General features: G+C 44.1%; 2 protein-coding genes across 3 annotated transcripts in view; one reads left to right on the plus strand and one right to left on the minus strand.

Moving 5' to 3' along the window:
* LOC135213596 (probable glutamate receptor) overlaps positions 1-27921 on the plus strand; it is a 183136-nt gene that overhangs the window by 145730 nt on the left and 9485 nt on the right. The gene's annotated exons all lie outside the window — the stretch shown is intronic.
* LOC135213595 (splicing factor YJU2-like) lies at positions 3061-20792 on the minus strand. Its single transcript, XM_064247606.1, is given in 3 exon segments — positions 3061-4667; positions 4669-5487; positions 20587-20792. Coding segments are annotated over 2 exon segments (1086 nt in total). The 5' UTR covers positions 5266-5487; positions 20587-20792; the 3' UTR covers positions 3061-4178.

Raw genomic sequence — 27921 nt, forward strand, 5'->3', positions numbered from 1 at the left:
TGCTTTATCCATGCAAGTGAGGACACAGTTAAGATCTTCAGGAGACAGAGCATCTGGGGTCTGGGGTCTTATTAGCCAGAACACCTAAAGACCAATCAAGGAAGTTGAAAACTTCAGGACTCGGAACATTCCCTTCAGTAGGTGGTCAAGTTCGTTCATTCCCCACGTAGTCTTGGCGGACAAGAGGGCGGAACGACGAGCAGAATCCACCAATGACGAGAAGTCCGAGTCTTCCGCAGCGAAGGGAGAGCGAGGCCTAAAGGTTCTCCCTGATTCGTACCAGAATCCCAATCTGCCAGTCAGTTTAGACGAAGGAGGGAAAGAAAAAACCGTCTCCCTTTCTCTTCCTTAGAAAGGAGCCATTCCCCAAAACCTCTCAGCGCCTTCTTCATGGAAACAGTAGGTTTCATCCTTACGCAAGACGAAACCTTCAACGTCTTCTAACGAATGGAGAATAACGAAAGAGGAGAAGGGGGATAGCCACAGGAGAAAGGATATCTCCAAACTCTTTGCAGGAGTAACTCTGTCAGCCTCTTATAGGAGGAAACAGAGGAGTCTTTTTGGTCCTTCTTCTTCTGAGGGGTCCTGTTCTTCCTGAGCTGAAGAGCCCTCATGATCCTTAGAGGCGCGACTATTCTTAAAAGAGTCTCTAGAGGAAGTAAGACGTATACGTCTCGGAGACAATGCTTCAGGAAAGTGTCTACTTGCAACATCCTTCTTGTCTGGAGGAGTGCGTTTCCCAGATTCTTGGAGCCTAACAGGAGTCAGGCGGCAGTCAGGCGCAGAGCGCCTGTTTGAAGAAGAACTTCTATCAGGCTCTTGGCGCCTATCCAAAGGAGAGCGGCTACCAGCGTAACAGCGCCTGCCATACGAGAAGCGCCTACCAGGCTCTTGGCGCCGCCTGAACCGAGGCTGAGAGGATCTCTGGCGACGAGCGCCTACTAGGTGAGCGCCTACAAGGGGAGAAGCGCCTGCTAGGCTCTCGGCGCCTGACCTCGAGGCGAGCGAAAGTACGGAAGGAGAAGAGCGCCTGCCAGGCGGAAACGCGCCTAACAAGCTCTTGACGCCTGTCCAGCGAAGGGCGCCTGTCCGATTTAGGGCGCTTGTCAACCGGAGAGTGGAGGCGAGACGAGGAGCGGCTACGAGGTGAGTAGCGCCTACTAGGCTCTTGGTGCCTGTCAAGGGGAGCGATCCTGTCTCGAGAAGAGCGTCTGTAGAGGGTGAAGAGTCTCCTACGCGCAGTTTGCTCCTTGTCCGAAGAAGGAGAAACCTGTCTGTCAGGCGAATGGCGCTTAGACGCAGATGTATCTTGTCCGAAGCAGAAAGTCTCCTGCGAGAATCCGAACGCACAGGTGAGCGCGCCGCTTCCGTCGAATAGCGAGAGTCAGGAGAGGGGAGCCTGGACTTCTTTTAAAGGAAGCGAGACGTCCTTCCTACGACGAGAAGACCCGCAAAGAGAGCCAGCCAGAGCCGAAATCTGCGCCTGAAGGTTAGCCAACACCCTTGCAGGAGAATTCACAAACTCGTGAACAGGTGACGAGGCTCGATCTTCCGATCCGGGGAACGATAGTCCTGAGATCTCTTACGCTTCTTCGCTTCCACCTCAGCCTCCTCTTCGAAAAAAAAAACTTCAGGCTTGTGAAGGGCCGGGCGCAAAGGATGCCGTCAGGCTCTTCCGAAAAAACTTCAGGCTGGAAGGGCGGCGCGCAAGGAGAGTTCCAGGCCTCTCTTCGAACGGGCGCGAGGCTTCCGAAGAGCTCCATCCTCGTTTAGGAGAAGGCGAAGGTGAAGACGAGAAGCATTGACGCAAAATTTCTCTCTTGGAGCGATCCAAGGTAGCCTGGGAACGATCAACAGGAGCTACGAGGGGACGCCTGACCGTTGGGGATGCTCCCTAAAACCTTCCTTCCTGGGCTTTCGACTTTCCTCCTCCACTGGGACGGGGAGTCTGGAAGAGGTCTAGGCCTGGAAGCATTAGGGAGCCGATCAGACGCACCCTCCACTGCACTGGGTTCACTGCACAAATCACTATTGGAATCACTCTTACCTTCTAAATGTTTGATTTTCCTCTCCATACTGCGAATGGTGGCTTTCATGGAGGCCACTTCCGAAGGCGCAATCTTCGGCTTCGGTGCAGGGAGCAGGAGCTGAAACTGACAAGGAGCTACTTCTAAAATAGGATTATCTACATCCAACTCGCTAATACGAGATCTACTACTGCTCCTGGAAGAAGCTTTCCTAATCTTTTATCCTTTTCAAGCTTCCTCAAAGTAGGAAGACAAAGACTTCCATTCATCCTCATTCAGCTTTCACATTCATTACAAGGGTTATTAAAGGTGCATTCATTCCCTCTACACTTCAAACATACCGTGTGAGGGTCTACCGCAGCTTTCGGTAGCCTCACCTTACACTCAGTCATACAACAAACTCTAAACATAGCAGTTTTCTTAGTATCAACATCAGACATCATGAATCCAAGAAAAATCCAAAAAAAAGTCCAATAACTGTCCACAAATCGCGAATGCCAAGCCAAAAGATCGGGTACTTCAACCAAAAGTCCGTAGAAACAATCCAGGGCGAAAACGAGAAAAGAATCCAACTGTCAAGAGGTACCGACAACAGGTGTGGTCGACACCGACGACAGAAAAAATCTGGCAAGAAAGGTATGTGGTTCTTACACCCGCTTCCCAGCGGCGGGTAAGGTAGATCACCTGACCTACCTGTCGCGTTAGCCGCGAGTTTTGAATTCTGTCGTGACGTCAGAGACGTAAGCTAAGTAATATGTCTGACAGGAAAGTTCATGTACAAAACCATCAATTATGTCACTGTGTGGATTGGTTTTCATTAATTTACCTTAAAATTGTGAACTGAGTAAATATACTTTGCTTTGGTAGCTGACTGAAACTAATATGAGAAAAATTGTTTCATGTTACCCTAGCTGCATCTTAGGAAACTTGATTTCAATTTGGAATTCTATCTAAACATTATTCATATTCAAACAACCAGAATACAGAGAAACATTAGTAATTAAGTCAAGGTGATTGAAGGAAACTGACTAAGAAATAAATACTGCAGTATATTTACAATTTTCATAATCATTTAACCAACATCAAAATTGTAATCATAAAAGCTATAAGAAATATAAACAAATAATGCAACAAGGTGTCTTTGGAAGTAAACCGACAGTTTATTGTTGAAAAGGGACAGCTGTGGTGGTTAGAAAATGTAAATGGTTTGAAGGACCTCAGATATCCAAAGAAATGACTGGATTGGACCTCACAGTTCAGAGGAGGTGGAAAAAAGAAGCTAAAAACAGCTGTGAGGATGAAATGATAAACTTTACTTTGATTAACGAAAGATTATATGAACATCAGCATTTGTGATAAAGGGTTCATGAGGTAGGAGTGACAAGTCTTTCAGCTTTTCTGGTGTCATGTGAGAAAGCAAGTGCGACTACAATCTGGTTCCTCATGCTGCAGATTATTGCTGGCATGATGATAGGTACATTTTAATATACACACACATATAATACAGTGGTCCCCCGTACTCGCGGGGGGTTGCATACTAGACCGCCCCCCCGCGAATAGTTAGAACCCGCAAACAGTAACATAAATACATGCAGTACTAATCATCTATAAAATACATATATATATATAAAGTACTTAAATATTAAAAAACACTGAAATCCAGTACAAGATCTTTCGAGCTGGAGTTTAGTGAGCCTTTAAAATGCAAACCAAATAAGACTGAAACTGCATACAAATACAAAAATAAGATAAGTCTTGTGCAATCTGTACTGCTATATGTACATGAATCATATTATGTAAATGAAACTTTTTCTTAAAGAGTTTGCCAATTTGCAAATAAAGCTTCAAAAAGAGTAGTAGGAGTTAAAAATAATATGTGGTAATGTCAGCTTTGTTCCTGTTGGCACCAGAAGAGTCGGAAGACCCTAATCTACTTAGATAAGCACATTGAGAAGGCAGGCTGGAGATGAGTGGCAGAATTTCACAGAGGCCCTTCGAGTCGTGTGGCACTGAAGGCAATGTGGATGATGATAAAAGTATATAAAAAGCAACAGCAGAACTAACTGTCATAAACAAATAATTTATCTCTGCTTTTAACACTGGTAATATATACAGGATTCTATGAATATACAAGAAACCTTTACTTCATACTCAGGTACTCTCTTCCCCAGATTCTGAATCAGAATATGCCCCTAAAAAGGACAGTCCATTTAATGGCTTTTGTGCAGCAACTAGACTGGGTGTTTTTGTAGCATTGGCTTTACTTGATAGAAGAGTCGCAACAGATTTTGAGGAGAGAGTTGACCCTACTTGTGGTTCTGGTAAATCTGATGAACTGCCTTTTGCCAATTCCTTACCTTTGTCTTGTTCTTTCTGGATTTCTGAGTTATTCACTGTATTTTCATTGCTCTTCTCACCTTTGCTGGAATCTTTATCACCCTTTACTTTAATCAATCCTGTAAGTTTTGACTTCATTGTATTCTTTCTGGGGACATCTATATGTTTGTTGGCTAGTGTTATCTGATGTGTTTTGGTGGTATTTTCAACCAATGGCTTCAATTTTTTTGAGGGCTGACTTTCTAACAAATCCTCAGGTGCAACTCGCTTGACCATCTGTCCCTCAATCATTTCCCCAAGAACCCAAGGCTTTCAATGCCTCCAATTTCTCAGCTTCTTCACGTTGTTCTTGTGTCATCTTTCTTTCCTCTTCATATTTTTCAGTAATCTTCCCTAAATCGATGCCAGCATGACGCTCATTCATGTCTCGAAGATCCTCCAAAGACTCAAGAACTTCCATCTCGTACTGGGATTGCTGTGTGCGATTTTCCAACAGTAACATTGGGTTGGACTCTATTTCTTCTTTGGCTTCTCTTTCTTCCCTAGCTGCCTGCTCTTCAGCCAATTTCAGTGCCTGGAAATTTCTGTGGGCTCCTGCTTCAATGACATAATCGGTACTTTCTGGGTCTGTTCTGAAAGAAATCTCAGCAAGACAACCAGGGCATTTTATGTAAAACCTGTATATACGAACTCCTAGGTAAGTCATGTCTTCCACGTCTTCTTTTCGTGCATTAAATTTTTTTCCTTTGGCAATATATTCACCGCACGTATGACACTTGATATTACATGGAACCATCAAACGGACAGTAAATTGTCTGTTTCTGGGGCATCTTGCCCTGGGGATCTTTGAAGGGTCAAAATCAGGAGGATAATACTTGTTTAAAACTTTCCGTTCTGACATTTTGAACTACAGAGAAGAAGAGACTCAACCCACGACTGTAATCCTTTAACCTCCTGTGTTTTACAAGGAACTACAATTTCTGAGGAAATCCTAAACAGCTGCCTCAGTATTTTTACCCTTATCCTTCAATGACACAGACACCATGTGTAGTGGAACTTGATTTTGTTCTTCAATACTCGAGGTCCACGATGCTTCTGAAGATTTCCTATTATGGCTCAGTTCCTACTGAAAAGAATGAAAAAAATCAAAATAAATAAGTGAAAATTCATGATACATGGTTATAGTACGTATTCATAACAGGCTCTTCCATCATTATTGTAACAAGTATAAAACAGTCTCTAAGTATACTTATTACAAACAAACAATTTAGGCCAGCCTTATGATAACTACTATTGTCAAATCAGTGGTCTGGCTAAACTATTTATCATCAATAATAATAATAATAAGAATCCACCTTTACAGTATAGCAGTATGTACAAAAATACAATTTAGTCAAGACTTTTAAAATATACTAAAAATGTTCAGAGCATTTCCCCATATATGTACTACTCAAAAAGAATGTTATAAATGTAAAACAAGAGCTTGTACCATCTGAAAAATAATGAAATTTATAAAAATCACTTTAAATTAAATTAGATTTTACTTATACATTCAATGGAACCACCGTGTTTGCTTTCTTGACATTTGCCGATTTCTCTATGGACCATATCTACCCATTATTTGCAGGAAATTTGCATATTAGTGGTATTTTTCTATGAGAAATATCCACAAATTCCTAGTTTTTCAGAATCAGTTTCATCATAAAATGCACTCTTGTGATAAAACTATTTAAAAAAACCAGGCATAAACATTTTCAGTGGGTTTTTCTTTAGTTTCAACTAACAAAATAGGCAGGTTTAAGGGGTTTCAACTATTTGCGGTGGGTTTGGTATGCATCCCCCACGAATACAGTTTGTTTGTTTGTTTGTTTGTATGGTGCTTTTACGTTGCATGGAACCAGTGGTTATTCAGCAATAGGACCAATGGCTTTACGTGACTTATGAACCACGTCGAGTGAACTTCTATCACCAGAAATACACATCTCTCACCCCTCAATGGAATAGCCGAGAATCGAACCCGCAACCACCTAGGTGGAACGCAAACACCATACCAACCATGGTAATACGGGGGGCATACTGTATAAGGTCCATAGAGAAATCTGCAATATGTGAGTCTGTGAATCCGGAGTTCGCGAATAGCGGGGGTTGACTGTGTGTAGAAATGTAATTTTTGTAATAAGATTAGATTTTAAATATACTTACCAAGTAATTACATAATCAGAGCCCTTCCCTCCTCCCCGCAGATGGACATGGCAAGCCAAACAAATTGGTTCCATCTGCAGTTTTGTACCCAAGATTCCCAAAAGTGGGTGGGCCCCATTCACCTACACTAGCGATAGTGGTGCTGCCATAAAATTTGAATTTTTTGTAAGTACGTGTCTGACCATCAAGTGTGAAATTATGAATTATTTCTGCGACATATAGAGAATAATAATGAAAAGAGAGAAAATTGCCTTACAACTCCAACTCCTTCCCCTCCACCAATACAATATCAAACGGTCATTTACTCCCCTGACCTCCTTTCTCAACATGGATAAAAAGACTGGGAATTGCTATATCTTTTATTAATCTTATTAATATTTAAAAATTAGTTATTAGCTAAATCATTTATTTATACTACAAAACAAATATACATACATAAATAACAGTGAGAAATTTTATTTTTTAATATCATTGAACTTAATATTTGAAAATTGACCGTAAATTATATATTTTATCATAAAATGTAGAAGTACCCTTAAAGAGGTATACATACGTACACTTCTAACACTTCCAGCCAAAACAGAGGGAGGGAGTTACCACTATGACACATGTATCTTGTGGAGAGAGAGAGAGAGAGAGAGAGAGAGAGAGTTATCCTTATTCAAAAGAGTGAAATGGAAAGATTATTGAATTTCTTTATCCGACATACTATCACATATGAATTTTGCAATTACAGTTATATTATTATCATTATTTGAAAATAGTATTAATAAACATATTATACCATAAAAATTCTCTGATCTCAGTAAGAGAGAGAGATTTCATGAACGTTTAGTCGGCAACAAAACACACCCGCTCCCCTTCCTGTAATATAGCTTATTACCTGGAGTTAAACAGAAAGATGGAGGAAAATTGGGATTTCCTTCATTCCTACATAATTTTTAGATTTATAAACTAAAATCTTACTAATTCACTATATGTAGAATTTTCTTTAATGAATTTATATTATTGCTTTTTACATTAATGTTAATATTTGAAAATTAGTAAATCATTTATTTATCATAGAAAAAACATACATCTCTTTAAGAGAGAGAGAGAGAGAGAGAGAGAGATGAGAGAGAGAGAGAGAGAGAGAGAGAGAGAGAGAGAGAGAGAGAGAGAGAGAGAGACTGATTGATTGATTGATCTAAGATTATCTGGGGTCGCAACTGAGAGAAAGAGAGAGTTATCCTTATTAAAAGAGTGAAAGGGAAAGATCATTTTATTTCTTTAAAATACTATCACATTTGAATTTTGTAATTACAGTTATAGTATTACTAATATTTGAAAATATTAATAAACATTATATGCATACATATATGTAGTACCATAAAGACACTCTCATCTCAGTAAGAGAGAGAGAAAGGCAACACAAAACCTCCTCCTCCTGTTACATTACTTAATACAGGCAGTCCCTGGTTATCAGCGGGATTGGTTATCAGCAATCCGGTTTTATGGGGCTTGTCTAGCGCCATAAAATCAGCAGAATTTTATGGCGCCATAATGGGATGAGTTCTGTTATCAGTGCCATAAGGGTGCTCATGGTGCCGATAACCGGTTATCAGCGCCATAAATCAATGAGTTTCGGTTAAATGGCTGGTTTTAGCTTATCGGCACACCCCCAGGAACAGAAAAGAAACCCGCCGATAACTGCGGACTGCCTGAATATTTTGACAGGCTCTGGACCTCAGCTTAGTACCTAGAGTTGAAAAGAAAGATGGGAGGAAAATTGGGATTTCCTTCGTTCTTACATAAATTTTTTAATTTATAATCTAAAACCTTACTAATTCACTATAGTGTTTTTTTTTCTTCAATGAATTTATATATTTAGCTGTTTTACATTAATAATATTTGAAAATGAGTAAATCATTTAGTTATCATACAAAAAACATACATCTCTGTAAGAGAGAGAGAGAGAGAATTATTTTTTATTTATATGATATGATTTTAATCTTATTAAACCTTACTAATACAGTATTAATCCATATAATATTTTGAAAATTAGTAAATTATTTTTGTAATTTGAAAATTAGTAAATTATTTTTGTATCATAAAAATGTATTTAGCAATGAAAATAACATCAAAATACACTAATTTGTGAATCTTTATCATCGAAAAAACTCTCAAATAGGCGCATTGCAAATTTCCCACGAATAATGGGTAGATATGGACCAAAGAAAAATCCATGAATAGGTAAATCTGCGAATCTCAAGAATCCGAATACGGGGGTTGACTGTACATACATTGGAAATTATTTCCAGCTTCATGATGCATCTTTCATGGTTATGATGCAGTTTACATAGTTTTCAATATGCCCAAAGCATTAAAATTAAGGAAAAAATTAGGATCTTTTACGATTTTCGGGGACTGCCTATACTGCCCGGAGTTAAGGCACCTGAGTGTCTTCCCTTTCTCTCGGCCTGTGCACTCACTGCTATGGAGAGAGGAACCTCCGTTAGCAGGCTGGGATGTGCTCGTACATTCAAGGCATCTCGGTTTAGACCAATGCCTGACACAGCTATAGTCTTAGAAGCATGCTCCTTTGAACTAGTGGAGGGAAAGGTTACTGAGGTAGCCACTCCCTTGCTCCAGGTTCTGAAGGCCTAATGGGGCCTGCAGAGAAGTACCTTTATCCGCAGGAGAGGAAGAGATCAACGAGAGAACCCTCTGCTACCTCCAAAAGGGAAGCAGAGCCCTAGGAGACAAATGAAGAGACTTCTTAGGAGGGGAGAGGCAGCCTTTTTTCTTATTAAACCGTGAGGCCTTGGAAGGAGGTGACAGCAAGACAGCAGACACAACGAGGAAGACAATGATGATGACACTACAGAATAACTCTTCTTCGTTACCTTCTTCAGGTTTGCAGCGAAGTCCTTCATCCAGGAGGGAGATTGCCAATCAGGACAGGGGCTGCCTGGCAAAACAGGAACCAGAACAACAAAAGGGGTAGGGGGGGGGCTCCACCCTTGACAGTGCTTTGACATGAGCAATAGGGCCCTCCAGAACAGCAGACACAGTGATGATGGTTGTGGACGTCACAAAGCCCAGAGGGGTAGCTGCCATGATTCAAGGTGCCAGAAGGTGCACAGCAGTCCCTGTCACCACCAAGGGAATTGTATTAGTCGGATGGTGGCAGTACCCAGATGCGGGACCTAAGCAAACGTAGCAGTGGTGATGGAGGTGGTGGGGGGTTTCCATTTCACAAGTTGGTACGGGGGCAGCCAGGTACAACAGCGAGCCCTGCAGCGACAGGAGGGTTCCCGCTAGGTCTAGAGAACGCGAGACATTCAGAGATACTTTGGTGACAGCTGCTGCCATCATACCTACCAAGAAGGGAATATAATTCAGATTAGGGGAGGGGGCACCTTGTCGCACCGAAGGAAATTCAACTCCCTCGGAGCAACCCAAGGCGGCTGTACTGAGATCATCATGAACCTCCACCTCCCCTCCATCCTCATCGCTTGATGAATCAGATAAAGAGGGCAAAGAGGAGGCCTCCTCTGTAGAAGGGGGAGTAAAGCTAGGAGACAGAAATGATGATGAAGGGTCTGGCACCAAGGGAGTTGTCAGAGGCGTGTAAACCCTCCAATTGTGTCTTTGTGCCCTTCCTCCTCTAATGTTTCCTCCCGGCAAACTTTACCTATTGCACAGGGGACCCATGAAACACTCATTGCAAGTCAATTCTGGATAGCAATCCTGTTCTCTGCAAGATGTGCAGAGAACATGAGGATCAACATCCACACTTGATCTCCAATTGTTGCACTTCTTACTGCCCACCCTCGGCCACACGCGCTTGTGAAGAGAGGGCTTAGAAGCCGCTTAACAAAATCATGGGTTTCCATATTGTAATTGAAACATAACTAACAACAAACATACAAAGGATATTGATGCACACACTGAAAATACAGAAAGAATTCACCATGGGAATGGAGGGGAAATACTAGTGATAGCTGAGCAGACAGCGATGTGATACACATCCGAAAGTAAATTAGTATGTGTATACCCAGGTGGGGGGAGCTATCCCTCCCGGGCAGTAGTTCAACTATTGAACTACCTTGCTACAAAAGTCTAGCAGCCGTTTCCAGCTTCACTAAAGGTAGTTCCTCCTTGGTTTGTATACTGTGTAAGAACAATTTTTCACTGGCCATCATCTTAAAAGTTATTGCCTTTGTTAGCCTACATAATATCTTGATAAGTGTTCTCTAAAAAAAACTCTTGGTATAATTAATTGCATTATAAACAAAGTGAGCTATTGAATGCCTATATATCATAATCCGTCTAGGAAGCTGAAAAATATAGAACTAAACAGAGCAGCATGACAAATAGGCCTAAGGGGTGTTACACCATGATAGAATTACATCTGTATTGTTTGAATAGCATTAGTTCCCTATCAAAGCTATCAAGACTCAGTTTCAAAAATATCAGTAAAATAGTGTAGCTATGCACAAATTATTACCTCGGAAAATAACAATTTGTCGAAAATTGTATTTTTCCTAACTCTGAGGTACTTTAATAATAGGAATGTAACTTGTGGCAGCTGGAACTGGTTGTAAGCTTCGAACAAGGGAGTTCGGTAGTTAACTGCTTGTCTGACAGTCAGCCCACCGCACGACTGGGAGGTGAAGAATCACTTTGCTTTAGGCCCAGGAAAAACAAAGTGAGGGGTGGCATGAGGTGGGACTATGGGTAAAGGACCTCAGGTTTGTATAGTTAGGAAAAATACAATTTTCGACAAATTGTTATTTGTTCCGATAATACAAACCATCGGTCCTTTAACAATAGGAAGACTCACTTCTTGGTGGGTGGAATCTGAGTCAATGAACAGACTGGTGTTCGTCCAACCTTGGTTCCCTCCCTGGTCGTAAGAGCAGAGGGAGGGATACTAGCCTCTGCCCAATGATCGGGGTATGTAACGCAGGATCAATGGTCAGACCTCTGGACCCAAGTAATAAGAGGGAGGCCAGCGTACCTCTTAAAACTAGCAAACAAGAACTTGTTCCTATTGCAAGAGGCAAAATGAAGTCATGGGTTTGTCTCTTGTTGGCTTCCACTCCCCCCCCAACTTGTTGGGGGAAGTGGTGGATAATCGCTCCTATCCCTAATGAAAGGGATAGGATGGAGCTCGGTCGAGTAGCTTACCTGCACCAGTCTCCTGTTCCAGCAAAGTGACGACCGCCTCCCTCTGCCCACAGGTAGAGGGGGGAGAAAAAGATGGGGAAGCGAAGCCAGTCACACTCTCATTCACTCATCCATTCATGCAGTCACACAAGGATGCGGTGCTGTTCTGTCTGCTCGGGTGCTGGGTAAGCTACACAACCTGTTGAGCAACCACCACGGGTCCCAAGGAAAAAGTGTCCAAGGACCTGTGGGCTACATCCCGAAGGTAGAAGGAGGTGAAGGTGGTCTGGTTGGTCCAGACCCCCGCCTTCAGGACCTGCGCCACGGAGAAGTTCTTGCGGAACGCAAGGGAAGGACCAATGCCTCTGACTTCGTGGGCTCTCGGACGAAGGGTATGGATGTCGTCGCTACCATCAGCTTCGTACGCCCTCCTGATCACCTCACGCAGCCAGAAAGAAAGTGTTCTTGGATACTTCTTTCTTGGTCACCCCGGTGCTAACGAAGAGGCGTCAACACTCAGGCCTGAGGTGCCGAGTTCTCTTCAGATAGCGCCGTAGCGCCCTCACAGGACAAAGCAGCATCTCATCCGCATCGTTGTCGGTGAAGTCCAATAGGGAGGGGATCGTGAATGACTCGAACCGGTCATCAGGAACCAAAGGATTCTGAGTCTTCGCTACGAAGTTCGGGACGAAATTGAGCGTCACAGATCCCCATCCCCTGGTATGCTTGACGTCAATGGAAAGACCATGAAGTTCCCTTACTCTCTTCGCCGATGCCAGGGCCAGCAAGAAGAGGGTCTTGAGGGTCAGATCCCTGTCTGATGACTCTCGGAGTGGATCGAAGGGACTTCGAGTCAGACTCCTAAGGACGAGAGTTACATCCCACCCCGGGGGGCCTGAGTCCCCTGGGTGGGAAGACCTCTCGAAGCTCCTCATGAGAAGGGAGATCTCGAACGAGTTCGAGATATCCATTCCCTCAGTTTCAGGACTAGGGCCAAGGTGGCCCTGTATCCTTTGACTGTGGGGACGGAGAGGAGCTTCTCTCAGCGAAGAAAAACGAGGAAATCCGCTACCTACTGAAGAGTGGCTCTGAGAGGAGATAGACCCTGTCTACGACACCAACCAACAGAAGACAGCCCACTTTCCCTGGTACACAGCTGCAGAGGACTGTCTGATATACCCAGCCATCTCTGTTGCTGCTAGGCGAGAAAAGCCTCTCGCTCGCAAGAGATGGTGGATAACAGCCAGCCATGAAGACGAAGGGACTGGACTGACTGGTGGTACCGTTCCGTGTGGCTGGCAGAGAAGGTTGTGCCAAGGGGGAATCTCTCTCAGTGCTTCCGCAAGCAGAGCCAGCATGTCCGGATAACAAATGGCCTGAGGCCATTTGGGAGCCACCAGGATCATCTAGAGATTCGGGGTGACCAGCGCTCTGCTGATCACCTTGCGAATCAGACAGAGGCGTAGACAACATGGTTGTCTCACGGGTGTTGAAGAGCGTCCTCTGTAGCTGCCCATGGGTTCGGCACAGCCGAGAAGAAAACCTGAAGTTTCCTGTTGTGCCAGGTGGCGAACAGATCTACGACTGGACGCCCCCACAGGTTGAAGAGTCTTACCGCCACGTCTGGGTGTAGGGACTGTTCGGTCCCAATCACCTGATCCCGACGGCTGACAGCTCTACTGAGTGAGCCACGGCCCACTCGTGCACCTGCAACTTGTCAACTGGTGCAACGGGAGGGACACTAGGCCCCACTGTTTGTTGATGTATTGCCACTACTGTGGTGTTTGTGTCACATCAACAACCACCGAGTGTCCCATCAGATGGTCCTGGAACTCTTGGAGAGCGAGGAACGCTGCCTTGAGCTCCAGTACGTTGATGTGAAGGTGCTTGTCGTGATGATCCCACACGCCTGCAGTCAGCAACTCCTCCAGGTGTGCGCCCCTTCCCTCGGTTGACGCGTCTGAAAACAGCAACATCTCCAGGGGGGGAGTGCGGAGAGGCACTCCTCTTACGAGGTTCCTGTCGTCCAGCCACCAGGCTAGGTCCTGCCTCACCTCCTCCGTGAGGGACACGTGGAAGTATGGCGGGTCTCTTGCCTGTGACCAACTCTCCTTTAGTCTCCACGTGAACACCTGTGGGACAGTTGAGAGGCTGAAGCAAAGTGCCCTGAATTGGTACACCGTCCCGTCAAGGATGAAGCGGAGGTACTTCCTGGAGGATTGATGAACGGGTATCTGGAAATACGTGTCCTTCAAGCCCACCAAAAGCATGAAGTCGTTTTCCCTGATGGAGTCGAGCACGGAGCGTGCCGTCTCCATCAAGAACCGAGACTGCCTATCACTGGGTGCCAGCCCCCCGAAGACTTCTTCACCAGGAAAAGACGGCTGTAGAAGCCCGGTGACCAATCCCTGACGATCTCCACAGCTCCTTGGCTCAGCATGGCTTGGACTTCCTGCCGAAGTGCTATGTCCTTGGATGATCCGGAAACGTAAGTCTGAAGGTAGACCAGGTTGGAGGTGAGGGGTGGCTGAGACTCGAAGGGTAGTAGATACCCCTCCCGAAGGACGTCTACTATCCAGGTCTCCGTTCCATAGTGCTGCCATGTTGCCCAATGGCTCGCCAGGCACAAACCAAATTCCGGCAGCAGGTGAGGGGGAAACGGCGTCCCCTAGTGTTTCCCACCTCTCTTTGACTTCTTCCCAGCTCCCCCTTGTGAGGAGGGCTGGTGACGGTCACTACTTGAAGAAGTTGAAGGCAGAGTCTTTCCTCTGGGCTTTGATGATGCGATCGTCTTGGCCGTGGAGGAAGCGCTAACCAAACTCTTGGGCTTGGCCGCAGTAGCTCGAGGCTGCCCAGACGCCTTCGAGACTGCCTGGTGTACTAAACGGTCACTGTCATCAGTGCGCCATCGTTCCACCGCAGCGTCCACCATCTCTCCAGGGAAGAGAGAGGAAGAACTCTGCACCAGTCCGTTGCGAAGACCCAGAGCCGCCTCACGCCCAGCCGCCCCCTGCTCACTCAGGTGAGGACTGCGTCCCTACGCCGAAGAACCAGGTTGGCCCACAGGTTTGCCGTCTGGGTGGGCTAGGTAGAGATGGCTCTACCTCCAGACTGGCACAGTCTTTCCGAAAGCTGGGTCACCTTCAGGAGAGATGTTCCCCGAGGTGGCCGCGACCTTAGACACTGTGAGGGACCACATGTCTAGCCAGGAGACTGCTTGGAATGCTGCCATGGCGGTTGATTCCTAGGCGAGTGCCTCTTGCTGCGAGAACCATAGATTCTCCAACAGGAGCTGCTGCAGAGACACCCCTGGAATTAGCCTAGCTAGCTCCGGGTTCACCTGTTTGGGCGCATAGGGTCCTCCGATGGCACGTAGAACCTTCTCTGTTGCAGTAGAGGCGGGGGAAGTAGCTTGGAAGACCTGCCAGACCGTAGCAAAACCCTCCTGTCCGGAGACGAGAGTGTCCACCTGGCACAGCAACCGAGTCAGCCAGAGCAGATCGCAGCAGACCCACCATCGTCCTGGGTTCCTTCTTAGGACCCCAGAACGACTCGAGCCTGGACGTAGGCTCAAGAAGGTAGGAGCGGCGTCCTTCCCCGAGGTCGTTGTGCTGACGGATCAGCGCAATAGCCTCCGAAAACGACCTCTGGATCTCGGGAGTGACTGCGTCCTGTGGGAGTAGGACCGTCAAGTCCCTCCAGCAAGAACGCCTCCCGAGATCCTCCTCCTTTAGGAAGAGGAACCGCAACAGAGCCCTCCTGGTCTCCTCCAGCCACTTGCGCATACGATCTAGTCGGTCCTAAGACTGTGCCAGGCTCGTAAGGGCGTCTTGGGTGGGACCGTGAGGAGTGGGCTCCCCACGATCACTCCGGTTTGCCTCGCTCTTCATGGTGTAACCCGAGGAAGTTGAAGAGATCGGAGAGGAAGACCTGATGCTCCCCCCTCACCCACTGGCAGAACTGGTGTGCTTGGGGGGCTGCAGGCGATCGCCAACCCGCTGGTGGTGATCGAGCTGCAGGCCCGGGTCGCGCGGCTCTCCAGGGGAGAGCGGCTAGACCGGCCGAGAAAAGTGGCTCCGGTCCTAAGCGTCAGAAGAGCTGCTGCTGGTCCCCCTACCCGCCCCGGTCCCGGTGGGAGCGGCGGTCAGGTGACCGGCGGCAGAGTCCTCTGTCGCGGTGGGAGGGGCGGGGCCTGCCACTCACAGCGCGTCATGCCGCTGGAACCGGCCGAAGCCGGTCTGGGACCGTCACATCAACCCTGGGTACCCGCGGATCGCTACAAGAGCAATCGTGATCTGGCGGAAGTCACCTGAGCGACTCTCACCAGTCTTCCGCTCCGTGCCTCGGTCCTGGCGCTGAGCGAACTCGGAAGCCTGAGCCTTGCTGCACGGTCACTCGTGGGCGACCGCACACCCGGTACCTCTCGCGAACAAGAGGCCCCGAGACGGAACCTGATGTAGCGGCAGAGCCCCAGCACCAGATGAGGAGGTACCGGTGTTAGCCGGGGTACCCCCTCTGGTCCCGTCTTCTTCTTCCTTGCGGAAGGAGAGACGGGTCCCGCTCCCGCCGAAGGAGCAGGAGGACCAGTGGAAGACTCCCCCCGTTACACCGGAGTGAGACGGGCCCTTGGAAGGAGACTTCTTAGTCGTCAGGTCCTCCATCCCAGGATGGAGGCGGGGCAATTGCCGAAGCAACACTGCCCGGCTGCACCTGTCCGGAAGGACCCGCGACTGGAGCAGCAACACCACGGGCAGGAACGACGTCGGCAGGGGTTGGTCCAGGTACGGCAGGAGGCTGGGCAGTGGCCAGCGACATCCTGGGTACTGGCGGCAGGTTCAGGGGCGAGAGTGGCGAAACACCCGGGCGGCGGAGTCACGACCCTCCTCGGAATACCTGGAAGCGGCGCCTGGACAGCAGCTGAAGGCGTTACCATGGTTACATGTTGAATGTACACCAGGTGGGGAGGGGGCGGCATACCCCGGGGTCGAGACGGTGGTGGTTACCGAGCCGTGTGTTACCGGAGCAGAGCCACTCGCCAGGTGATGCAGCATCCCCCAGACACTCGGTGTCTCCTGGAGACCCAGCGAGAACCAAACCTGGCCGAGGTCGTCACCCGCGGCAGGCACACCTGAGGAAAGCAAAGGTCGGGTTAGTAGGGGGGGGGGGGGGGAGGGGGGGGGGGGGGGAAGACAAGTCCCACCCCGAGCGAACGGAAGACCCGAGTACAACTGAATGTCGGGGTATCTCGCCCCCTCCTCCACGCTCGACGGATCAGGCAAAGAGGAGGAGCGAGAAACACCCCCCCCCCCCCCCACCCCCCCCCCCCCCCGAGGGGGAAGGAGCCATACGTGGGAGTTGAGATGGAGGGAGGAAAGAAGACGACGTGTCCGAGACCAGGGGAGTAGCCGGAAAACTTTCCGATAACTCCCTGGAAGGCTTACGTCGCTTCCTCCTCCCCTCAAATCGTCCTCACTGCTCCTCCGACCTCACACAACAAATATCACAGGGCTCGGTGTGAGAGCATTCGTGCCCCCGACACTGAGCACATAAATCATGAGGGTCAACTTCAGGAAAGGAGCGGAAGGTCCCACACTTACGGCCCTCCACACTAGGGCATCTGCAGCTGATGGGGGGGCGTGGGGAACTTTCCAGCTCACGAGAATCCATAATTAAATGAAAATACAAAAGTCACAAGTACTTACAGGATGTTCACACAAATACACTAGCAAGAGAAGGTAAACCAAAGTTTGAAGTACTGTATATACAAAGCATGCCGGGTTAGAGAGAAGTGGAGAACACGTCTGTCACCCAGCGCGGCCGAAAGCAAAGTGGTTCTTCACCTCCCAGTCGCGCGGTGCGCTGACTGTCGGACAAGCAGTTAACTAATGAACTCCCTTGTTCGAAGCTTACGACCGATTCCAGCTGCCACAAGTTACATTCCTATTGTTAAAGGACCGATGGTTTGTATTACGTATTGGAACAATTGATTTTTCCTATACTTTTAGTGTTGCTGGTAAAGGAAGTAGTGTTGTTTTTTGTCTGTCAATTATCATTAACCTCACATCTTTATCAGGGACCCTTTGAAATGGGTTTTTTTGGGTGGGATAAAACACTGGGAGAGAACGGACATGTTGTTATGATGGCTACCCTGAAAGTCATAAGGGAGCCATATGTTCAAGATGGGATTGGCTAAGGAAACCTATTGAAAAATGAACTATAAAACCTAATCTTCCCTAGCCTAACCTTGTAAGTCCTATTACTTAGCTGGGGGCTCTGCACACCTCCCTGAAAGAAACTCTACTTTTTACCAAAAGTTCCCTTAACACTGGGCATGCGCGCTAGCAATCCAGGATTGTCAACATACAATAACATATCAGTTTTGAGGTTAATTACAGTTGACTGACAAAAAATAAAAAATAAAAGGTAAGGTGTTAATACTAAGCAACCAAAATACTAGGCTATAGGAAAAGTCAATTTCCAAGGTAATACTCAATGTGGAGCAACCCTATAGTTCTGCCAATTTTTTCCATGTAATACAGCCCATGGAAGGACTCAACACAAAGAATGGCTACAGATGTTCTCAAGTTATGTATTCAATTCAAGATGCAATTGAAATGTAGGCTTTAGCAGCTTTTGTCACTCCAAGACTACATAGTAACCTAGTAGGCTAATAAGCTACCACTTGATATCCAGAAAGTGGTAGATTTATGGGGAGGGGGGGGGGGGGTTACCTGGTGATGTACCCCCCAACTCATGGTATTAATTATTGAACTTATTCGTTTTTTACAATAAATCATTAGTAGCAAATTGTGCTTAGTTAATGATCTTTTCAACAACAACACCAACTGTACAACAATAACTTCTACTATTGTGTCTACCTATATGGGGTAAATGACTGAATGGCTCTGTTCATTACAACCCCATGTTGGTGAGCAAAAACCATACAGGATTGCACTTAATAGGTATCAGGTAGCCTAGTCCTATACATGTGATTAGCCTATCCAATACTATTGGCCAATCATTGTTCTCTACTTTTTGGTCACTGTATTATTTTCAACTTATTTATGATACACAAGGGATGAGTTGCAGTGTATTTAATAAGAATTGTTCAATTGTAGCCTTAATGTGTACTTTTACCATGCAATTCTGAAAGAAGAGAATAGCCTAGGCCTGTCAATTTTGTCAGTGATCATCAATGAGGAGAGCAGTACTATATATAATATAGGCTAGATATATATACATGTATACACACACACACACACACACTATATATATATATATATATATATATATATATATATATAGATATATACTGTATATATATATATATATATATATATATATATATATATATATATATATATATATATATATATATATATATATATATACTGTATATATATATATATATATATATATATATATATATATATATATATATATATATATATATATATATATATATATATATATATACATATATATATATATATATAGATATATAAAAACAGGCAGTCCCCAGGGTTACGATGGGTCCAGCTTACGATGTTCCGAGGTTAAGGCGCTTTTCAATTATATTCATCAGAAATTATTTCCAGGGTTAGGACACATGTTTCAGGGTTACGACGCCTACAACACTGATCTGACAATATGACACCAAAAATGCAAAATAATAAATATTTGAAGGTTTTTTTGATGGAAAATGCAATAAGAATGCAGTTTACATAGTTTTTAATGCACCAAAAGCATTAGGCTAAAAGTAAGGTTTCCTTAGGATTTTTTATGATAGTCCGGCTTACGACGATTTTCGGGTTACAATGTGTCTCAAGAACTGAACCCCCGTCATAACCTGGGGAATGCCAGTATAGGATAGGGTAAATGAAGAGTTGTGGCCCATCCAGGCAGTAAACCAAGACCTGTACATTCCTCTCAAAGTACTTTCTCCTAAATTACGAAATAATGGCAACATTCAAATGCTTTTATGGGATGTGGCCACGTTCTGAGAGGGGTGGCCACTATGTCGCCGCTCAATCTTTTACCCTATGGTAATCCTAAGAGGTCCAACTAAGAAAGATATCAAGTAGCCTAGTTGGTAAATTAAGAAAAAATTAAAGACTGTCCTCTTTTCTGAGAGCTAGCCTAGGTATGATACTAATGTAGATTTGACAATAGAAATCACATGAAATAGGGCTAACTAGGTATACTCTGTTTTTTTTCCCTTTGTCCATCTGCCTGTGGTGTTTGCGCATGGTAACACTGCGTCCCGGGCTTTAAATAATATCCTATTTCGAATATTAACGGTGTAAATTTCCATATAGTAAATTATTAAAACACTTTTCAGTCGTAAATGTACACCCAGATATCCTTTAGCTATTTACCTAAAACTTACACATAGCGTAACTACTTAAAGCCCGGGACGCAGTGTTGCCACGCGCAATCACCACAGGCGGATGAACAGATGGAAAAAAACAGAGTATACTAGGTACGCCATTTCTAGGTACCTAGGTATAGGCTAGGTAATAAAATAAAAAAATCTCAGGCTGTGTACCTACCTATACTACCTACCTAGGCCTAGGTAGTACCTACCTAGTAGTACGTCTAAGATGTACTGAATATAGCTAGGCAGGTGCTAGGGGCATTCGCTGGGTGCCTTCGGTGGGATAGGGCCCTATGAATAAAAAAAATAAATAAAAAAACAATCATCCTACGTAGTAGTAATAAGGTCCCAGACTACCTAAGCCTAACCTTCATATCAGAGAAAGGTATCCATTAAGTTAGGTAGCTGATAAAAACGTAATATTTTTATGTTGCCGAAGTTACAAAAAGTGGCACAGAGACAAACGAATAAAACAGCATTTTCTCTTACGCTTACAGATCGCCTATTCGATGGTGTCTTTATTTAAAGAATGTGCTGAAGGTTACACTTTTCCACAAACTCGGCACTTTTTAGTGTAAACAACATCCTCCTCGACAGCACTGTTTACATGCGTTCGAATACTTCGGTCTCTTGCGGAGCTCTTCCTTTTCCATCGATGTCCCGTTGTTTCCCGGCGATCTAGCCTTATATTGTGCCAGCTTCTGACCGGCTATTGATGTCTTTTGCGAAAACGTTGCTTTATTCCGAGTGGGTGAATTGACTGAAACAAAAAACAAAACAAATGACCAGTAGTTCGGACCGAGGTCAAGCTGCAGTAGTCGCATGGGTCACACGCCAATATGGCGATAGAACGCAAACGGCGGCAAAACGTATATTAACATCGGTTCCTGCGTCACTATGGTGGGAAACGAACTTCCTCACATCCTCATATTACTACAATGGTAAGGAAGGTTCAGTTTGTGCGAAGTGAATCGTAGCTGAAGTGTGGAAGTATGTCAGAATAATGATGTTTTGAAATAGGCCGCACTGGAAGAGAGGTGGTTCCTTAAAATCTACGGTACCGGCATTAGGTTTACAAACATCGATTCCTTTAAGGTTTTGTGTGAAAAAAATGCCCCTCGGAGGAGTACTAACCAACATGACTTCCATCCCCTTTCAAAAGGTAACGTTCATTGAATTTTAAAGTGAGATGGGTAGGATACTTAGCCGCAAGGGTAGAATAGGCTCATACGTACCTTGTCAATTTTCACTGCGGGCTAGGCCTACCCATAGTCTATGAAACATGTTTGAGGTCGTGCAGCTTAAGCCAAGTGTTTGGATCTGTAATTGTGAGAGTTTAGGCTGTATGGATAAAGAATTAGGGTACTTACAGGTAGGTTAAGGCACCTTACCTAGGTAATTGTTGCTACAGAAATACCTACCTATACATACCTAAGGTACCTTAGTAGCCTAGACCTACAAATTTCCTTTTGTACCCTAGGCTATACCTAGGCCTAGGAATATGGTGGAACTGACTATTCCGCAGCGACCTACTATGGCAGTTGCCGTTTGCCTATGCAGTTTTACCTCCTGAACAAGAATTTAGAGTAATAGGAGGTATTTCTACAGAAGCAGTCCACACGGACTGCAAGGAACGTAACCGCGGATACGACATCCACTAGGGATTGGGGGCCGTCCAATGTATTTCGCCGTGTTTAGTACTGGCCCCTGGGGAGTTAATTACAGTCTCCCGAATAAATATTACTTAAAATTCTTGTTCAGTAGGTAAAAATGCATAGAAAAACCGCAACTGCCATAGTCTAGGCCGCCGCGGATAATTACCCTAGATCTACCTAGGCCTAATATTTATTTGGACGACTGTAATTTACTACCTTTGAACAATATCTTACAGTAAAGGGGACCCCCATTAGGAACCGGGGTTTTGGGTGGGGAGAATTAGGCTATACTACCTATGCTGTTACACTCTATCCCATGGTAAGGAACTGGGGTTTTGGGTGGGGTTAAAACACTTGGGGGAAGGTTTTGCTGTGTTATTCTGTCATTTCCCCTTATCTATGACATTTGAAATATGAAATACTTTAAAAGATAAGCAATAACATTAAAACCGATAGTGGAGCCGTTTCACAGCCAAACTCCACTTACTAGGGTAAAACACCGCATGGACTGGCTCAACCCACTGACTATCACGGCTGGCCACCCTCCGAAAAAGTACTTTTAACGCGTCCTGACACCGGAGATGGTCATTAGTCACGAGTTGTTGTTGGTGAGAGAAGGAGCTAAAGACCTCTACTCTCCTTTCGAAGTAAGCATTTTCTCTAAAGTTAGAAATTAAGGCCATATTTTAAGATTTAAACAGAGGGTAATGAAAAGGGTGGCCAACGCAGTGCAAACTTCACCAAAACGCTTTCGAAATTTTTACTTACAACTCGAAATATTTAGAAGATTGACGCCATCTTGATATTTGCGGAGTTGCTTGTGTCAATAAACTTCCCATTTCCTGTGCTAAATCCGCACACCACTTGTACCCATGGACGCTGGGGCACTTTCATCACAACAATCGTACACCTGGACTCTTACCACGGCATTCTTTATGGCACTTTGCACTCTTCAATTGTTTATCAGTGTTGTTAATTGGTATGTGTTTACCCTCCAAACTGGGTATTAGACGTACACAAAACTGGGAAAATAAGTGAAATTAGCGTATCTATTTGTAATATATATTCATATTACAGCAATTTTATCATTACTGCATTACTATGACAACTAGAATTCAAGGAAATAGTTTGTAAATGCATCGGCGTGTGTGTGACGTTCCACTAGATTGGCAACGATGAGTAATTTTTCCTTGTGTCGTCTGCTCGTAAGTATACATCCGAAATATTTGTAATTTTTCAGGGTTAATTTGGTTGCAAAAAAGGGATAGTAGACATGAATTAGATAAACATTTTGAAGTAAAGTTAAACTAAATAATGAGTAAAGTAAACAATTAAGGGAATAAAGCTCTGCACCTCATATTCAGTGTTGTCGTCTGCTGCTCGTAACTGTGTTTGCGGAGTCAGTACTTAAGAACCAGAACAGCAACGTGGTTCAAGTGCAATGTGGAGTGAATCAAGACCAAAATGTGTATAATTACAATCAAATAAGCACTGTGGAGTTTCAGTTGTGATGGCAGTAAGGATAAAATCACCGATTGTAAGGTAAAAATGAATTCAGTTCAAACCATGACCCCTGGAATAAAAAGTTTCATACTTTCACTGATATAGGCAACAAAATGTTGTTTCTTTGTGCTGATTACAACTGCAATCTTGAGTAAGATCAACAAACATTACACATATATGCTTACATTGTTCAAATGAGTGCTGGGAAGGCTGGGAAAGATGGTGGAGTGTCTGTGGTTAGACCGGCCAGCCTGACGATAGCCGCCATTGGATTTCAAAACTGCCTTGGAAACATATTTTACGAAGAGCGTCACATGCTTATTTTAGTTCGTATGGGGCTTTCATATACTATCGCATTATGTTTACGAAATTTCAATCTTTTGAATGGTATGCTTAAAGTTGTAATTGTATTCTTGTTTCACCAATTAAATATTGAGTGAGTAAGACCCAGCCAGCGTGATGACAATGGATCGTCCATGATTGTTTACCCTACTACTACTATTACAGTGCCAAATCCTACTACAATGAGCCAATGCTACTGCGCATGCACTAGTTGTAAGGGAGCTTTTGTTTTAGACACCGACTCCTAAGTAAGGGAAAAAATGCGGGGGCCGGGGGCTGGCAGTACATGTAGTATTTAGCCAATCCCGTTGCAGTATTAACCCTACATTACGATAGGACTGAATGAAGAATTGTGGGGGGATTCATACATTGGGTCACATATATTAATTTTTCTTATTTTTTTTATAATCATGTTATGTGAATTCAAGTTTTTATTTCTGTTTCATTTATCATAGTATTTGTATAATGTGTTTTGACATGTTCTCACTGAATAATTTTGCCCTATATAGCTTCCAATATTACGTTATAATGGAGGGGAGACACCTGAAAATGCCTACGTGGTGGGACTAGAAGTGGGTTTTAGGACGATTCGATACTTACCTTCCTGTCGGTTACGTGAAATTGGAAGTTGCTAGGGATATTGCATACATGATTAGCACATGATTTATACACAACTCACTCCCTTCCCTTTCCTTTATTCATGTCTGGCTGTTTGCGTTTCATCATTTAGAATGCATTTCTCACCCATAACAATTTCTTTATTAAAATTTGACCTTATTATTAGAATATCTACATACATATATATTTATTCCATTATATCTTTTTACAGACATTTCACTTTACACCTTTCACTCCCTTCCCTTCCATTATCCACCTCTGTCTATTTATGTTGCATCATTTTACAATCTTGTCTCACCCATAACAAATTCTTTGATAAAGTTTTACTAATTATTAGAACATTTTCATTCATATATATTCCATTTTATACATTTTCAAACGTGGTTGGTGAGGTTAGTATTGTATTCTAACCTAGCTATATGTTAGCCTTCCTTCAAGTTTGGCTTTTCTTGAAGGGGGTATGGGGGGCTGTGCCCCCTGGTCAAGTAACATGTTAGTTAGGTTGGTTATATGTTAGGCTACCTTCAAGTTTGTCTTTTTATGGGGGGGGTTAGGGGCCAGAGCCCCCACGGTCAGGTAACATGTTCTTCTAGGTTAAGTTTGGTTAGGTTAGTATACTAAACTATGTTAGTCTTTCTTTAAGGGTACTTGCTCACTTACGTCAACCCCCCACCCTCCCAGCCAATAGCAGATGTGCATTTTTACTACCCCACCCCATCCTTCCTACCCTGTTCTTTACATTCCACTCTCCCATAATTTCTCATCCCGTACTGTACTCCAAGCTACCAAATTATTGAGTGGAAACTTCCATTGGTTCACAGGCAATTCCCAGCTTGCAGCACAGTTTATAACTACTACGTATTTTCTTATTCCTGTGAGAACAATTTTTTTAACCATTTTCATACTCCTACTTCTCTTACAGAGTTTCGAGTACTTGTGTCAGCACTGTGGAAAGGGTCTTGTTAGGCCCATACAATTCTCATTTGACGAAGCTGTTGTTACATGTGACAATGAAGACTGTGAATCTCGATTGGATGTGTCGCCTTGGAGCTGCGTTGTTAATCGTAACATAAGACAAGTTTATATTCCAGCATCGAATCCAAGTAAGTTCCTGTTTGTTTCTGGAACATCTTAACAAGTTGTTAGAAGTTCCATGCTATTTTGTTTTGTCCATTTTAGAAAGTGTGGTTTGGCATTGCATAACTTATGTAAGTAAGTTTAACAAGTAAATTACATAGCTAAGAATTTTTAAGTAACAGCAGCTAAAATGTGAAAATTGCGATAGTGATTCTTCTTTATTATGGTGTAGGTAGAGCTCAGTTTATTTCTGCACCTTCTGACAAATGTTGTAAGCAGCACCTCTTTAAAAAATTTTGGTTGTTCCTACACAATAGACATCTGAGGTCCTTTGCAATAGGAATTACTTACGGCGAAGCTGGAACACGGCTGTTAAATTCTTGAACAAGGTGAGTAGGCAGTAACTACTGTCAGTTAGGCAGAGAGGCCTTCCTGCTTGGATGTAAACATTCCCCAATTTGCTTTCGGCTGTCTTCCGGTGAAGATGGAAGTTTTTGAGCTTTTGCTGACTAGCCGTTAATCATCAATTTCCAGGTGTTAATCACGATTTCCAGGTGGGATCCTCTTTTATTATTTCTGATATCTTTTTAACATACTGTGTTTGATATTAATTACATAATATATAAACCCACTTTTTGTGATAAGCCTTGCTAGCCAACTTTCCCCTTTTGTATTAGGGGTCAGCAGCTATAGTCAAACTCAGCCTTTTTGGCCACTAAGGCGTTGGCCGCACAGTTCTCTAAATACGCCGCGACAGTGATGAAGAAATGTCTATTATATTTTTTATACTAACTAAATATATGGTAATTAGTCTCTTTCATAAATGACTAAGTTTTTGATGGGAAAGTGAATGAACCAAACAAAAACTTCTTTCAGTTTTCTTCTGAAGATTGAAAAAGAAACCCACAAATTCAATTTGTAACTTGTTTACTTCTAAGTATTTACATTTTAGTTTTTACTCCACACTCGAGTACTTTCAGGCCTTCTGTGGCCCATTCTCAAGAGATGATGGGATGTTAGCCTGGGTCAAGGCCCAGCAGTCTCTGGAACTTCTTCTCGTTGTGCTGTCATTTATGTGATGGCTGTTCTGGTTTTCTTGAGAGTTGCCAATCCCCTCTTGTCGCTCTGATATCCTGAGCTGATGGTCAATGGGATTCACCCTTGTTGGTAAGGGTGTGGTCACCGTAATAACTTGTTGGGCAGGAAAGCTAATCTCCAGGTCAGCAGGGTCAATCTTAGCTTCTTTTAATATCAAAGCTCGGCTTATGGGATTCTTCTGAGGTAAAACCTTTGTTTCCTTCAATTACTTTGATCTCTCTGATAAGCGCACCTTCTACTACCCTCCTGTGACTAATTTTCTTGCTTTTGTATATAAGCCTACTGTTTTTGAAATCCATCCTATGGTCATTTTCCCAACAATGTCTAGCTATAGCACTCCCCTGAGAGTTAAGCTGTACTGCCCTTCTATGTTCTTGGACTCTAGTCCTTATTCCCCTACCTGATTCCCCCACATATCTGTCTCCACAATTATTGCAATTGATTATGTATACCCCCGCTACATCATCTGTATTACTGTCTTCTCCTTCCCTGCTGACCTGGAGATTAGCTTTCCTGCCCAACAGACTTACGGTGACCACACCCTTACACAAGGGTGAATCCATTGAGACCATCAGATCAGGATATCAGAGCGACAAGAGGGGATTGGCAACTCTCAAGAAAACCAGAACAGCCATCACATAAATGACAGCACAACGAGAAGAAGTTCCAGAAGACTGCTGGGCCTTGACCCAGGCTAACATCCCATCAATCTCTTGAGAATGGGCCACAGAAGGGCCTGAAAGTACTGAGTGTGGAGTAAAACTAAATGTAAATACTGGGAAAGTGAATGTTACTAAAAATGTTTTCCTGAGATTTGACAATACCTCTGTGTTAGGTTAGTGCTCCGTTGCCGCCTCAGCCCAACAAGGTCATTCCGTGTCACGGACCCACCATGTAAACATCTACCCGCTTCTGGTTGCCCCCTCCTGCACAGTCAGACTAAGGAAATAATTTATAAAATTAATCGGGCAATGCCTTACTAGCCAAAAAGGCTTGAGTTTGACTATAGGTTGTGTTTACAAACTTATCACTTACTCTTGCCTTTATTAGTAAGGGCATGACAGTATATTTATTTGACATTTAAGCTTACACTTTAGGAGAATTTACCAGGTTCTAAGCCATACATGTTCCGACACTCTAGTCGTCTTTGGTAAACCTATTTGCCTGATGGATGGAATTAACTTGTAGCTCTCGCTTGTACCCCTTCTAATTTAGTTATGTCCTTTCTTAGTGTTGGTTACCAAACTATACTGCATATTCAAGGTGAGGTCTAACTACGTATTGATGTGTAGAGCTGTAGCACCATTTCCTTGTTTCTGTATTTAAATTGTCTCTTATGTATCCCAATAGTTTCTGTGCCTTCTTTTAAGCTGTTATGCACTGTCCCTTGTGGATTTAAGTCTTGGTAATAATGACTCCAATGTTTCTCTTCTTGTTCTACACTATTTATGTCATTCCCAAGTAGCATGTGACCACTCTTATTTCCACTTATCTGGGTCTGCTGCATTTACACCTAGTTTCGTGTCGTCTG

Source organism: Macrobrachium nipponense, chromosome 43, assembly GCF_015104395.2.
Source record: "Macrobrachium nipponense isolate FS-2020 chromosome 43, ASM1510439v2, whole genome shotgun sequence".
Lineage (NCBI taxonomy): Eukaryota > Metazoa > Arthropoda > Malacostraca > Decapoda > Palaemonidae > Macrobrachium > Macrobrachium nipponense.